The following is a 15809-nucleotide window of genomic DNA, read 5'->3' on the forward strand; positions in this document are numbered from 1 at the left end:
GGGGTTTCACCTGTGTTAGCCAGGGTGATCTCAGTCTCCTGACCTCGTGATCCACCCACCTCAGCCTCCCAAAGTGCTGGGATTGCAGGCATGAGCCACCGTGCCCGGCCTCTTTTGTTAATTTTTTATGTCAATAGCTTTAGGGATACAAGTGGTTTTTTGTTACAGGGATGAATTATATGGTGGTAAAGTCTAGAATTTTAATGCACCAGCCACCTGAGTAGTATATGTTATACCCAGCAGGTAGTTTTTCATTCCCAACCCTCCTTACTTCCTCCCCACTTCTGAGTTTCCGATGTCCATTATACTACTCTGTATGCTTTTGTGTACCCATAGATTAGCTCCCACTCATGAGGGGGAACACGCGGCATTTGGTTTTCAATTCCTGAGTTAACTCACCCAGAATAATGTCCTCCAGTTCCATCCAAGTTGCTGCAAAAGACATTATTTCATTCTTCTTTATGGCTGAGTAGTATTCCATGGTATGATTTTTATTTTCTTTGTAAAATAAAGAGACAAGACCACCTTTTAAAAGTGAGAAGGGATAGGAAGGGGTCAAATAACTGAAGAGAGTAGAGATAGTTTAAAATAACTGTTGTAGAACACAGAAAACTAACCATAGAAGCTGTATGATCACCAAAAAGTGTTAAGTTTCCATTTGAAGTTAGAAATTATGAATTTGTCAAGGCACCAATGTATTCAGCTGTGGGACTTTTCTCCAGCCATGCTCAGTAGCTAAGATGCAGAAAACAAATTGAGACCCAACCAGGGCTGAGATTTTTCCTGGCAGGTGTGACTGAAAGATAAACAGGGAAAGGGAACTGAGGTTACCAGCAAGAAATGGGTTTGTTGAAGTAATGGACCATGAAATCTGTGTCAGTCAGGGTTCTCTAGAGAAACAGAATCTATTTTATGTAAAGAGTGTGTATATATAAAAAGAGCTTTATTTTAAGGAATTTGTTCAACCAACAACAAAGGCTAGCAAGTCCGAAATCTACAGGGTAGGCTGGCAAAGACTGAGGGAAGAGCCAATACTGCAATTCAAGCCCAATAGTGATCTGCTCACAAAATTTTCTCCTGCTAACAAGGATGTCAGTCTTTTATTGCTTTTTCTATTCAAGCCTTAAACTGACTATATAAGGCCTACCCACATTATGGAGGCAATCTTCATTATTCAAAGTCCAGATATTTAAATGTTAATATCATCCAAAAACACCCTCACAGAAACATCCAGAATAATGTTTGACCACATATCTGGGCACTGTAGCCCAGCCAAACTGACATATAAAATTGACCATTACAGAATCTAAGCATAGGAAAAAAAGTGAATACAGTCAGAGACTGAAAGATAAATGTGTGGACTGTGGGTTCCAAAGAGACAGAAAATGCAATGTATTGAGAAACAGCAAATGGGAGAGCTTTAAGGAGAGGAGGCAGTGGAAAACAATTGTGAAAACCAAAGGTATTATTCCAGTCACTAGACCATCTGCTCAGCATTTCTGGACAGCTGACAGTGAAAGGCTTTCCCAGACAAAGCCAGTCTCCAAAGACTGGAATATGTACTCACTCCTTCAAATGCATAGACCACCACATAGACATAAGGATCAAGAACATTCAAGGAAACATGACATCACCAAAGAGACAAAATAAAGCCCCAGTCACTGATCCTAAAGAAATGAAGATGTATGAACTGCCTGACAAAGAATTCAGAATAATTTTTAAGAAAGCTTGGTGAACTTCAAAAAGTACAGTGAAACAAATGAAATGAGAAAGGCAATAAATGACCAAAACAAGAAATCTAACAGACAGATTGGCATTATAAACTTATTATTACAGAGGTGGAGGTGATTCCAAGTAATGATAAGTTCCAGGGTAACATGTAACAAAATAATACTTCTTTACAAAATAGTTAGACCAATATTTTTCCCTACAATTTTTTCTAGAAATTTAAAATACTGATTGGCCCACTAAATATATCTGTAGCCAGTGTAGAGTAGAACAGATTCATGAGCTTTTAGAGCTTGCAGGGGACTTGTTATTAACTGAATGCTGGTATCCCTTCAAAACTCATCCCTAACACCCAGTGTGAAAGTATTAGGAGATGTGGCCTTTGGGAGGTGATTAAGTTATGAGTGTGGAGCCCTCATAAATAGAATTGATGTAGTCATAATAGGGATCCCAGAGAGCTCTTCCACCATGTGAGGATACAGGGAGAAGATGGTCATCTGTGAACCAGGAAGCATATCAGTTCATAGGTGGACATCTATGAACCAGAATTTAACCATGCTGGCACCCTGATCTCAGATATCCAGTTGCCAGAACTGTGAGAAATAAATTTCTGTTATTTGTAAGCCACCCAGTCTTTGGTACTTTGTTATAGCAGCCTGGGCTGACTAAGCAAGGCTTCTGGTTATTAACAGGGAGGTAATATAGTATAAAAGAAAGAATTCAGTTGTTGGAGTCATGAAAACCCAGTCAGTTTACACAATATCTTTAAGCTTCAGTTTCCTTATAATAATCCATAAGTATCAGGATTATGAAGAGTACAAATAATGTATGCAAAATATAAGGTAAGTAGTCAGTAAATGAGATTACTATTATCTAGCCCATCCACTTCAGTTTTCATGAGGATACTAAATCTACAGAAGTAAAGACTCAAATTTATAGAACTAGAGATAGGAATAAGTCTAGTTCTTTTAATTCTGGTATCTTTCATTTTAGTACATTTCTCTCAATTTTTTTCACTAAACAAATATTTATTGAGGACTTAATATGGGCTGGTGATATAACTGTGATCAAGGTACACAAAGTCCCAGACTTCCAATGGTTGTTAATTCAGCAGAATGCACTACAAACCAAACATTTTTGCTAAATGTTTTACATATGTTACTTCATGTAATTAACATTACAGTTCTGGAATTCTGGACAATGTTATCCCCCTTCCCCATTTCTGAATAAGGAAATCAAACTCAGAATAGCTTAGAAACTTGTCTAAGATTAATCACTGAAGTTCAGAGGTAGATCCATAAGGACTTCCTCATTTGTTTATTCAACAGTTATCTCTTGGTCACCTAACAGGCATTGAAAGAATTCCTGTAATATGAACATAAATACACTGTACATGTTGATTATACAAGGGCTTCAATACGCTATTAAGTGTTTGCACAACTCATGAAAACATCTTTTCTGCTTAAACATAAAATGATATGGTAGCTATAACAAACATCAACCATTTCATTTTCAAAACTGTGCTTGTTAAAAAGGGCCTTTTAAGAAGGGATAATTTGGAGGAGACTATGGTTCTTTAAAAGTTTGATTACAATGTGCACAAAGATTTAACTACAAGATATTCATCTTACCATGACTCCTAATAGTGAAAAACTGGAAACAAGATATCAAAAAAAGGATGGTTACATATTCTGTAGTATATTCATGGAATGAACTGCTATGTACATATCAAAACATGTAAAAGGATACTTAATGTACTAAAAATCTGTTCATCTTATAAAACAAAGAAAATTACAAAATGGTATGAACAGAATGATTTCAGTTTTATAGTAGCAATCTGAGAGAAAATGAGAAAAATATATACACACAAAATGTAAACACTGGTGATACATGGATGATAAGTGGTAGAGGTCGGTTTTGAACTGAGATTGTCTAATTCTAACTTAAGTGGTTTTTTTCTTCATTGTATTTCTTGTAGAAAAGCTAATTATCACAAATAATCTATAATTCAGTCTCTCCCTCCAGGTATTTAAAATGCATTTGGGAAGATAAGGTTTGTACACACAAAATGATTATTAAGTAAGGATAGTTGATAAATGTTAATTTCTTCTCTGTATATTATGTAATAGGTATTCATAAAATCAAAAAATTATTATATTAAACTAATTCAGAATATAAATGATAACATATCAAATGGTATAGAAAAGCTTACCATAAAAATGAATAAATAAATAAGTGTCCTGCTTCACATTTCTTCAAACCCAGTCCCATTCCCCAGAGGAAAAGTTCTCTTTCAATGTTTTGTGTTTATTCTTCTGACAGCAACCTCTTAGAGTAAAAATTACCAATTTTAAATGATATCTCCAGTATGGCAGGCAAGGATTTAAATCACTTATACACTACCTTGCTTCTCTTTATCTCAATGTTTGATGTTTTTATTTTTTCAATTTTGTTACTTATCTAATTCTAAATAATATACTTATTTTGCTTTTTCCATCAATTTTTGACAGTATCACTTACATTTTTACATTTCTAATACCAGCAAATATGCCATATTCTTTCCATGGACAGATGCTAATACCTGGTGATATGGTTTGGCTGTGTCCCCACCCAAATCTCATCTTGAATTGTAGCTCTCATAATCTCCATATATTGTGGGAGGGACCTGGTGAGAGGTAATTGAATCAAGGGAGTGGATTTTTCTATGCTGTTCTCATGATAGTGAATAAGTCTCATGAGATCTGACGTTTTTGTAAATGGCAGTTGCCCTGCACATATGCTTTTGCCTGCCTCCATGTAAAATGTGCCTTAGATCCTCCTTCGCCTTGTGCCATGATTGTGAGGCCTCCCTAGCCATGTGAAACTGTAGTCCATTAAACCTCTTTTTTTTTTTTTTCATAAATTACCCAGTCTTAGGTATTTCTTTATAGCAGTATGAAAACGGACTAATACACTAGGTAACCAATAAATATCTATATTGTGATATTGAGTACACAGGCATAGAAGTAAGACTGCCTGAGAGCAAAAACTGGGTTTACCACTTACTAACTTTATAGCCGTGAGCAAGATAATTGACCGTTCTTTTCCTCATCCTTGGTGTTCTAAAATGTCCAAGGATAAATCTAGTGAAAATCTTGTGGAGTCTCTAAGAAATATTCACCAATTCTTTGATAAATGTACTTCCTTTTTTTTCCCATTTTATCTTTCCAAGTTTCTTATTACTTGAAAGTGGGATATCTTAAGTTAATTATATATGTTTCTTCTTTTCTCCCACCTCTTACATTTCTTTCTCTTTTTGTTGTACATTCTAAACTGTATTGTCCAATAAGGTAGTCACTAGCCACATGTGGCTGCTTATATTTAACTTTTAATTAATAAATATTAACTAATATTAAAAATTTAGTTCCTCAGTCACACTAGTATCATTTCAAGTGCTTAGTAGCCATATATAGCTAGTGGCTACCATACTGGAAAGTGCAAATATATAAAGTTCTATTGGATAACACTATTGCAAAAGATTTTGTCAACATTTTTTTTTTTTATTTTAGAAGTTACTTTGAATCTAAAAATATTTTTTTGTTCTCCGGTTGCCTCTTTTGCCTTTTGGTCTTGTCTCATTTTAAACTCTTTGGAATACATTAATTAGAATTGTTTTTATTTATTTTTAAATTGATAAACCAAAGTTGTACAAAAAAGTATTGTACTTGGATGATGGACACCCTAAATACCCTAACTTATATGCATGTAACAAAATTTCACATGTACCCCATAAATCTGTACAAATGTTTTACAAAGAAGAAAAGAACTGTTTAAATGAAAATAATAAGAAAAGTTGCATATATTTATGATGTACAGTGTAATGTTTTTGTTTTGATACATGTATAGATTGTGAAATGATTAAATCAAGCTAATTAACACATCCGTCACCTCACATGCTTATCTCATTTAAAATCTACTCTCTATGCAATATTCAAGTATACAATACATTATTATTAACTATAGTCATCATACTGTAAAATAGATCTCCAGACATAATTCTCCTGTCTAACAGAAACTTTGTATCTTTTGGCCAACATCTCCTCATTTGCCCTTTCCACACAGTCCCTGGTCACCACCATTTTACTCTCTGCATCTATGAGTTCAACTTATGAGATATGCAGTATTTATCTTTCTGTGCCTGGGTTATTTCACCGGGCATAATGTCCTTTAAGTTCATCAGTATTGTCATAAATGACAGTATTTCCTTCCTTTTAAAGGCTGAATAGTTATTCCATTGTGTGTGTGTGTGTGTGTGTGTGTGTGTGTATATATCACATTTTCTTTATTCATCCATTGATGGACACTTAGGTTGAGTCCATATCTTGGCTATTGTGAATAGTGTGCCACAGTGAACATGGGAGTGTGGATATCTCTTTGATATACTTATTACATTTCCTTAGGATATATAGCCAGAAGTAGAATGCTAGGGGTTAATATACAAAATATATAAGGAACTCAAATAACTCAATAGCAAGTAAACAATCCAATTTAAAAATGGGCAAAGGACCTGAATAGACATTTCTCAAAAGAAGATATACAAATAGCTAACAGGTTATTTGAAAAAAATGCTCAACATCACTAATCAGGTAATTGCAAATTAAAACCACAATAAGATATCACCTCACACCTTTTTAAATGGCTAGTATCAAAAAGACAAAAGACAACAAGTTTTGGTAAGGGCATGAAGAAAAGGGAACCCTCATACACGTTGGTAAAAATGTAAAGTGGTACCATCATTGTGGAAAACAGTATGGAAGCTCCTCAAAGAATTAAAAATATTAATTAGAGTTTTTTAATTTTTCTTTTGTTATCTGAATTATTTCTATTTCCTCTAGGGTCAGTTTTCTTAAGCATAATATTGTTCTTTCTCTTTCCAACTGTTGACTTATTCATATGCTTAAATAGTCTTAGTTGCCCATTTATATCAATAAAAAGATCTGGTTTTTCCTGATTTGCATAAATAGGACCATTTTTACACTCAGTGGGAATTTTGTGGCAGGTTTGGGGAAAAAGTCTTTCAATCTGCAAGTAAATGGCTATCAGGCTGCAAACTTCCCCTACCTCTAAATGTTATCATAAAGCAGGTTTTCCTGTAGCAACAATATTAATACTAGATGTCTTTCAGACAGTCTATTAGTTGGTCAACAAATACTGACAGAGCACCTACTACAGTCCAGGTACTCTCCTAACTTCTGAAGATAAAGTGGAAAATAAAGCACACAGAGTCCTGCCCTCAAGGAACTTACATTTAGTATTTGTAAGAAGTTTGTCCAATTTCTTTAGGAAAGAGTCATGTGGAATTTTGCTAGAGAGATTAGAAAGTAGATGCCCATATATCTATGCTCTACGCTATAAAGTGGAACAGGGAGACGGGAATGACCACTGAGACAGAATCCCTTATACAAACCTTCAACTACTGTGCCTGTTTACAGCCCCACTTCTCATTCATACTTCCATCATACCTGCTAATTCTGAGCCCAGTGCTTTTCCAGGTTCAGATTTGCCTTCACCTCTGCCATGCCCTCATAATACATTCTGGGATGAGGCTTTCTCCACTTATTTCAGTCATGAACATTCTACCATCCACTTTCCATTTTCCATAAATTTATTGAAATCTCTTACTCAGTTACGATTCTCCTTTATTTCTGTTCATAATTTCAGTTTATTTTTTTCTTTCTGTATATTGATCCTTTTAGAAGGTTTAGGGACTTTAGAATATACATTTTTTAGTTCATCATCATCTTGAACAAACTTCTGTTACTTCTATAAGTAAAAAAGATAATGAAAATATAAGTATAAGCTGCAGCCCTCTTTTTTTGCTTGCCAAATTTTCCAGTATTATAATCATTAAAAATTGTTTTATTAGCCATTTCTTTTCAAAGTAGCCATCATAGGTTTTATCTAAAGCCCTCATTCAAGACTTCAGTTGTGACCTTTGAAGAATAATTGGCTCTTAAAGATAGTTCTATATTAATCAACATATTTTTGTTGTGTTCTTCTCCCTCAGCCTCCAATCCCGCCTCACCTCTTCCTTTCTATACTATCCCCATATAAAATTAGACAGGGCTATTAGAGGGATCTGTTTTGAAGGAGAAGAAAGGGCAAACAAGATCTTCTCTTTGGTAATGGTTGAGTTGTTTGTGGCTTTTTGTACAGCAATCCAAATACTTTTTTTTAAGCACTGGACAGAGAGCAATCTCTTTCCTCCTGTGGCCATCCCTCTTAGTTACCATGCACCCAGAGTATGGGTATTAATTAAATGGTCTTGAGTAAGGACTAAAAAAGCAGGAATGCCTATAAAACAGTTACAGAGCCACTGTTTAGAGGCAAGGCAAGATCCAACTCTAACTTCCTAAATAGAAACTGTAACATAAAACCATAGACATTTAAAATTGAAAGAGTTCTGTACCCTTCACAGTAAGCCACTCCTGTCTTACGCCTTCCCATGGCAAGACTTCTCCCAAAACCTAGCCAACAGATCATGATTCAGCCTCTGTAGGAACACTTTATTGCTCTAGTAGTGGCCCAAGTCATTGTCAGACAACTCTGCTCCCTAGAAAGTTCTTAAGAGATAGAGTCTGCTTTTTAGAAAGTTTTAAGCATTGATTCCAGCTGTATTACCTGGCATTACACAAATAAGAAACTCAAGGTAATGAAAAAAACTATGGGCTCTGAGACATACTTTCTTGAGACATTTCATTTCTGAATCCTGGATCTGCCATTAGCTAGTAAAAGTACACGTCCGTAGGTAAACTGCTTAACAGCTAAAAGCCTTAACTTCCTTATCTGTTAAAAGAGGATAATAACTACCTAAAAGGGCTGTGAGGATTAAGATAGCCCATGTAAAGCTCCTGACATGTCATAAGTGTTCAATAAACATTAATTCCTTTCTCTTCCACACCTATAAAAGTCCTTCAAGTATTTGAAGACAGTTATTATGTCTCCCATAAGTGTTTCTTTCCAATCCAGCCTTGAATATACCCAGTTCTTCATGAGACTGGCCCATGAGCTCCAGGGCAGGAAGATATAACTTACTCAACTCTAAACACTTCAGTTCCTGGCATAGTGTTGAGAAATAGTTGGTACTCAGGGGACATTAACCAATCAGAACTAAGATGACCTTCACATGCCAATTCCAATTCCCCGAAGTCTTCTCCCTTTGAGGGGGATGCTGAGAAATTGTTTATAGGTGTAAATTATCAGTATGGATGTTTTTCTCCAAAATTTAGTTCCCTCGTATGTTCCTTGATAATCAGGAAATTCAGAATAAGGTTTTTGCTAAATAGTAATGCTTCCCTTAGCTTCAGCTTTCTCGTATAATTACCCCCATTCCCACCCCATCTTTAACTTGGTCTGTGTCTTTTATATTTGTTTGCATTGATCTGTCTATTTCTTTCATCCCTTGACAGGGAGGCAAGGGTGTTTTAAAACATACGCTATTTTTAAAAAATATCTAAGAAAACCATTGAATCTAATTCTTATTTTTATTAAATATTCTCTACCAAGAAGGATGCAGATCTAGGAGACAATTAAAATGTTTGCCAGTTCAGCATCTCAGACTCACTTCTGTTCTCAGCTTGATGATTTCAACATCTCCCTTTCCCCTTTACAGGGAGAACACAGTGATGTAGATTATCGGTTCCAAGTTCCTTGGATAGTAAAGGTGTCTTTAAAAAGCAAATATCAATCACATTTTTAAAATAGAACATCTTAGATAAGCAAGGTTTTGTACATCAACCAAGAGATTTTTTTTTCCTAACTCTGCCTCTGGGCAAGGAGAGCAGAGCATTGAAACATCTGAATCAACTGTTGTCTCCACTTTTGTCACATGGCTAAATGGGGGCCTTTATTTTTAAACACTTGATTGATACCCCTCTCTCAGGGTTGGGTCAAATACAGGCCATCCTGTGGGCAGACAGAGTAATCAGATGACTTATGAGGTCCCTGCCAGCACTATGATTTGTCAGACAGAAATGTAATTATGTCCTTAGGTTGAAAAATGGGGGAGGGAAGCCAACACTACCTTGAAGAGCCTTCAAAACTATAATCTGCAAAAGTCAGTAAATGAATCAAGAAACCCCTTCCCCTTTCTTTTGATGCATCTGAAGCTAAGATTTAATTGAAACTGCCTAAAGAAGGAAATAAAATTAAGACAACTGACAACAGAGGAAGGGAGACTGGATTTGGTGGTGATGTCAGGTCATCAGACCCAGAGGGTGTCTCCTTCTTAACTGTGCAATTAGGACCTCAATAAAAGGTTCCAGCTACTGCTGTCAGATCACAGCCCGCTGCCCTACGTTCTACCTGCTCTCGTTTGTGAACTAGGTAAGTCCATCTGCTTGAGCATACTTGGGATTTCATCTGCTGTTTTGCTTATATGTGAGATTGCAAGAGGATTTCAGAGGAAACACACTTTAAGTCTATGTCAACCCTTATTAATAATAATAAACTGGGAGCGCCAGCCACCCAAATGCATTCCTTGCTTATGGAACTTCTTTGATCATTTTCTTTTTCAAAAAAAAATAAATTGTTTGGACGTCATAGGCATGAATATTATTCAACAAGGCACAGGATCAGATCTCTATTGCAATGAAAATGTAGAAGCATTTAAAGGATGGGAAATGAAGGGATCGGGACATGGAATCGTGTCTTCTTGGTTAAAGCATGTTGTTACCACCTGCAAACATAGGGGTTAATTTTCTTAGTGTGACTTCTCTTTCCACTAGAAACTTTACTAACTTTAAAGGTTATATCCTCCTAACCAGAGAAGGCTAGACTGAGCCAAAGGGAGAGGAAAGCAGATAGACACTCTTGGATGAGGCTGGAAGAATGGGTCCAACTCTATTGGCTTCATTTGTGCATTTCAATCCTTATGCTTGAGTTACCTTATCACCTTCCTTTTGCAATGAAGCTTTCTCTGAGCACATGAATGTTGCTATTTACTGAAGGCTGGGGTGAATTGTCTCTTATAATACCTACCTATGCTGGATCTGATCTCACCACAATGTCTGGTACAAAACTAAATCACCCCTGGAGTTCAGATATAATATTTTAAGATACAGAATAGAGCAGGGGTTGCAGTGGAGATGGGGGAGGAACAAAAAGGATGATTTTGGTATCTCCTTCCTGAGGGACCCATCCTGGAAAATGAGCTTTGTTTATTCTTTCTCACAGCCTCTCCTGAGTTTGTAAAGATGCCTCGGCTCCTGAGAGATGTCCTCTCTGTAATTGAGACATTCCACAAATATGCCAGTGAGGACAGTAACGGGGCCACACTGACTGGCAGAGAGCTGAAACAACTCCTCCAGGGCGAGTTTGGGGACTTTTTTCAGGTGAGCTGCTCACAGAGCTGTGGAAATTCTTTCCCACTCACCCTTTCTTTATAATCCAAGCAAGATAAGCATATGTGATCCCCAGCCATTTTACACCTAGCTAACAGTTCTCAGCACTCACTGTCTCTTGAACAACTATTTTCAGTCTCAATTCCCTACTCTGTTCAATTGCTTAGAGAAAAAAGAGGTTTTCATTACTGGGATTATTGCTTCCACAAAGCCAACTTCTGAAAGGAGTCACAAACCATTATACATCAAAATGCAACTCACAAGTGTTGTAAATGCTCTTTCTCAGGCATAGCTCTCTGATGAAAAATGGCATGCAGAACCAATAAATTCTTGCTATTCTGGGAAAGTTAACCAGTTACTGAGGAATGGGGTCAGAAAAATAGGATTCTTGGGAGACTCTTAGGACACTGGACCACATATAAATAAGCTGATTTCTCACTGTGTTTTCATGCAGCCATGTGTCCTTCATGCTGTGGAAAAAAATTCAAATCTTCTGAATATTGACAGTAATGGCATCATCAGTTTTGATGAATTTGTTCTTGCAATCTTCAACTTGTTGAACCTCTGTTATCTTGACATACAATTGTTACTAAGTTCAGAACTAAGACAGGTGACTAAACCAGAGAAGGAGAAGCCAGATGATGTGGATCTTCAGGCAACCACTGGAGATGGTCAGTGGACAGCGGGAACTTCACCAACTCAAGAAGAGAGGATGCTTTCTTCAGGAATGGCATCATTATCTCAGCTCATGCCTGAAGAAAGTGGAGCAGTTGGAAACAACAGAGTGGACCCATGGAGAGAAGCCAAGACTCACAACTTTCCAGGAGAAGCATCTGAATACAATGACCCTAAGAACCAACACCTGAAAGGAGATGAACAGATTCAGGAAGTGGCCCAAGATGTACAAACAACAGAAGACAATGAAGGCCAACTTAAGACAAATAAGCCAATGGCAGGATCAAAACAGACCAGTAGTCCCACAAAGAGGAAAGGACAAGAAAAGAAGATCTCCCGGGAGGGAGATGAACCAGTCAGAGAGCAAAGTGTCTCCAAGATAAGAGACCAGTTTGGAGAACAAGAAGGAAACTTGGAAACCCAAAATTCACCACCAGAAGAAGCAACACAAAGACCATCTGAAGATCAGGAAGTTAGAACAGAAAAGGAGAAATACTCTAATACACAAGAACCACCCCTGCAAGGAGAAGATGAACCCAGTTCAGAGCATGCTGACCTGCCAGAACAAGCTGCTGCCAGGACACTATCTCAGACACAGAAATCAACTGATCCCGAGGATATCTGTAGAACATTTGACACTCAAGAACCAGGAAAGGATGCTGACCAGACACCAGCTGAGACAAAGAATTCGGGTGAACTTGAGGATTATGGCAGAACATCTGAGACCCAAGAAAAAGAAAGTGAAACAAAGGACCTGCCAGTCCAAGGTGGTAGCAGAAATGGTTCGGAAACATCTGACATGAGAGATGAAAGGAAAGAGAGGAGAGGCCCTGAGACCCATGAAACAGCAGGGCAGAAAGAACGTGACAGAAAAGCTCGGCCACTAGTCCTGGAAACCCAAACACGGGATGGGCAGTATCAGGAATTCCAAGGATTATCAAAATCAAAAGATGCTGAAAAGGGTTCTGAGACACAATATCTAAGCTCAGAAGGAGGAGATCAGACTCACCCTGAACTTGAAGGAACGGCAGTCTCAGAAGAGGCAGAACACACCAAAGAAGGCACAACAGAAGCATTTGTGAACAGCAAAAATGCACTTGCAGCAGCAAGGACACTGGGGGCAAGAGAAAGCACACAAGATTTAGCACCACTTGAGAAGCAGTCTGCAGGAGAAAATAGTAGGGTCACCAAGACTCATGACAAACCAGTTGAGGAGGAGGATGGTTACCAGGGGGAGGACCCTGAGTCACCATTCACACAGAATGATGAGGGGTCTTCTGAAACTCCCAGTAGCCTGGCTTCAGCGGAAGATAACAGCAGCTCAGAGACAGGTGAACTGCCTGTGCAAGGGGCCTCCAAGAGTCAAGGGGACCCACATGGAGAGTCTGTGCAAGGAGGTCACAATAATAACCCAGATACCCAGAGGCAGGAAACACCTGGTGAGAAAAACAGAGCTCAGGAGGCAGTGGTGCCGGCAGTCAGAGGAGAGGATGTACAGCTCACAGAGGACCAGGAACAGCCTTCCAGAGGAGAACACAAGTATCAAGGCCCAGGGACCAAAGGCCCAGGTGCAGATGTGGAGCCCAGTGGACACCCAGAAGCACAGGAATCCACAGCAGGAGATGAAAACAGAAAGTCCCTGGAAATAGAGATCACAGGTGCCCTGGATGAAGACTTCACTGACCAGCTTTCCCTAATGCAGCTCCCTGGAAAGGGAGATAGCAGAAATGAATTAAAGGTCCAAGGCCCAAGTAGCAAAGAAGAGAAAGGTAGAGCAACAGATGCCCAGAACACTATGTTAAAAAGTCTGGATGAGGACAATTCAGCCTCCCACAAGATACAACTTGAAACAAAGGAAACTGTAACATCTGAGGAGGAAGATGAAAGTCCCCAAGAGCTGGCAGGAGAAAGTAGTGACCAAAAAAGCCCAGCCAAGAAAGAGCACAATTCTTCAGTCCCCTGGCCAAATTTTGAAAAGCAGGTGCAGAGAGACCAAGAGCCCTGTTCTGTGGAGAGGGGTGCCGTCCATTCCAGTCCACTATACCAGTACCTACAGGAGAAGATGCTGCAGCAAACAAACATAACCCAAGAGGACCATTGAAAGCAAGTTCAGATAGCCCAGGCATCAGACCCAGAGCTTTGTAGTGTATCCCACACCAGTGAGACCTCAGATTTTTCTGTCTTTTTCAACTACAGCCAAGCATCACAACCATATACCAGGGGACTTCCACTTGATGAGAGTCCTGCTGGTGCACCAGTTCCCCAGGCCTTGGAAGATAAGCAGGGTCACCCTCAGAGAGAGAGGCTGGTACCACAAAGGGAGGCAAGCACCACAAAGCAATGAATCATTATCATCTCAACATGAGCCTGATTTCTCTCCCAATCATCCTCAATATTCATGTGTACACATTCAGATGCAGATTAACAATCTTTTAAATTTTCTTCCTAAATTTCTACAAGAGCAAATAATAAAGTACTCAGCAGTGGAAGCCACCACTAAAGAAACATCTGAACAAATACAGTCAGTAAAACTCCTACCAAACACTGCTACTTCCAAGTGTCAAAATGGACTTTGTCATGAGACAATTTACCTCAATGTACCTGTCATTAAAAATAGAAAAATTCCTTCCATATCTTTAGCAGGTGCCAGTTTTTCCAACTGATTCATTGAATTTAAAATGGAACAGTAGGAAATTATGAGACTCTGCAATGCTATCTCATAATCATAAAATATTAATTCATAGATATAGATTACTCTGCTTCATGACATTTCCTAGAAGTATTTCAAGTTCATCCTAAAATTTATCCTTCAAAATAATTGTAGACAACACTGTAACTTAATTATGATTTTCTAGCACTTGATTAAAGTAAATTTATGATTCTTTGCTCATGTTCAGGTGCAGCTGAATCTATTACCATGGATTCATTCATTCAACTACTCATCCAACAAATTTTTATTAAATCCCACTCCTTATGCAAACTTATCATAGCTTTTGGCTCAAATAAACAATCAGAATAATTATGAGAGAGAACACAAATCTAAAGTACGTTTGATTTTATAAGAAGCTCTTGTAACTGACCATCCAGTGAGTCTACTAAGTGTTTACCTATATGGTTTGATGAGGGCATTAAATTAAAATTGATAATTAAACAACCTGATGATCAATTTCTTTTATTGGTTCATCTTTTCTCCCCTTGATTCTCCATCTTGCCTTGGAGACACTTGTGGGGAAAAGAAAGAGAGATCAGCCTGTTACTGCATCTATATAGAAAGAAGTAGACATAAGAGACTCCATTTTGTTCTGTATTTGAGATGCTATTAATCTGTGACCCTACCCCCAACCTTGTCCTTGCAAGAGACATGTGCTGCGGTGACTCAAGGTTTAATAGATTTTGGGCTGTACAGGATGTGTCTTTGTTAAACAAGTGCCTGAAGGCAGCTTGCTGGTTAAAAGTCATCACCATTCTCTTAATTTCAACTACCCAGGGACACGTACATGGACACAGCCAAAGGTCGCAGGGACCTCTGCCTAGGAAAGCTAGGTATTGTCCAAGGTTTCTCCCCATGTGATAGGCTGAAATAATGCTAAAAGGTTTATGGAGATGTTTGCATATGCATCTCAAGGCACAGCATTTTCCTTTAAACTTATTCATGTCACAGAGGTTTTTGTTCATATGTCTTACTGCCGATTTCCTCCCTACAATGATCCTATTGTCCTGCCACTCCCTTATCTTTAAGATGGTAAAGATAATCATCAATAAATACTAAGGGAACTCAGAGACCGGTGCCGTCGTGGATCCTCTGTAAGCTGAGCACCGGTCCCCTGGGCCCACTTTTTCTTCCTCTATACTTTGTCTCTGTGTCTTATTTCTTTTCTCAAGTCTCTCTTTCCACCTAACGAGAAACACCCACAGGTGTGGAGGGGCAGGCCACCCCTTCAGACACTGATCAAAAACAAAAACAATCTTAGTTATCTGTGTTTTTTCAAAAGGTTATAATTAAAGTATGATGCTCTTCCAGCTTAG

The 15809-nt window shown here is 38.1% G+C and overlaps 1 protein-coding gene across 1 annotated transcript; it reads left to right on the forward strand.

Annotated features, from left to right (window-relative positions):
• Positions 1 to 10961: 10961 nt before the first annotated feature.
• TCHHL1 (trichohyalin like 1) lies at positions 10962 to 14127 on the forward strand. The gene is given in 2 exon segments (XM_007977140.3): positions 10962 to 11099; positions 11563 to 14127. Coding segments are annotated over 2 exon segments (2703 nt in total).
• Positions 14128 to 15809: the final 1682 nt, after the last annotated feature.

This window comes from Chlorocebus sabaeus, chromosome 20 (assembly GCF_047675955.1).
Source record: "Chlorocebus sabaeus isolate Y175 chromosome 20, mChlSab1.0.hap1, whole genome shotgun sequence".
NCBI lineage: Eukaryota > Metazoa > Chordata > Mammalia > Primates > Cercopithecidae > Chlorocebus > Chlorocebus sabaeus.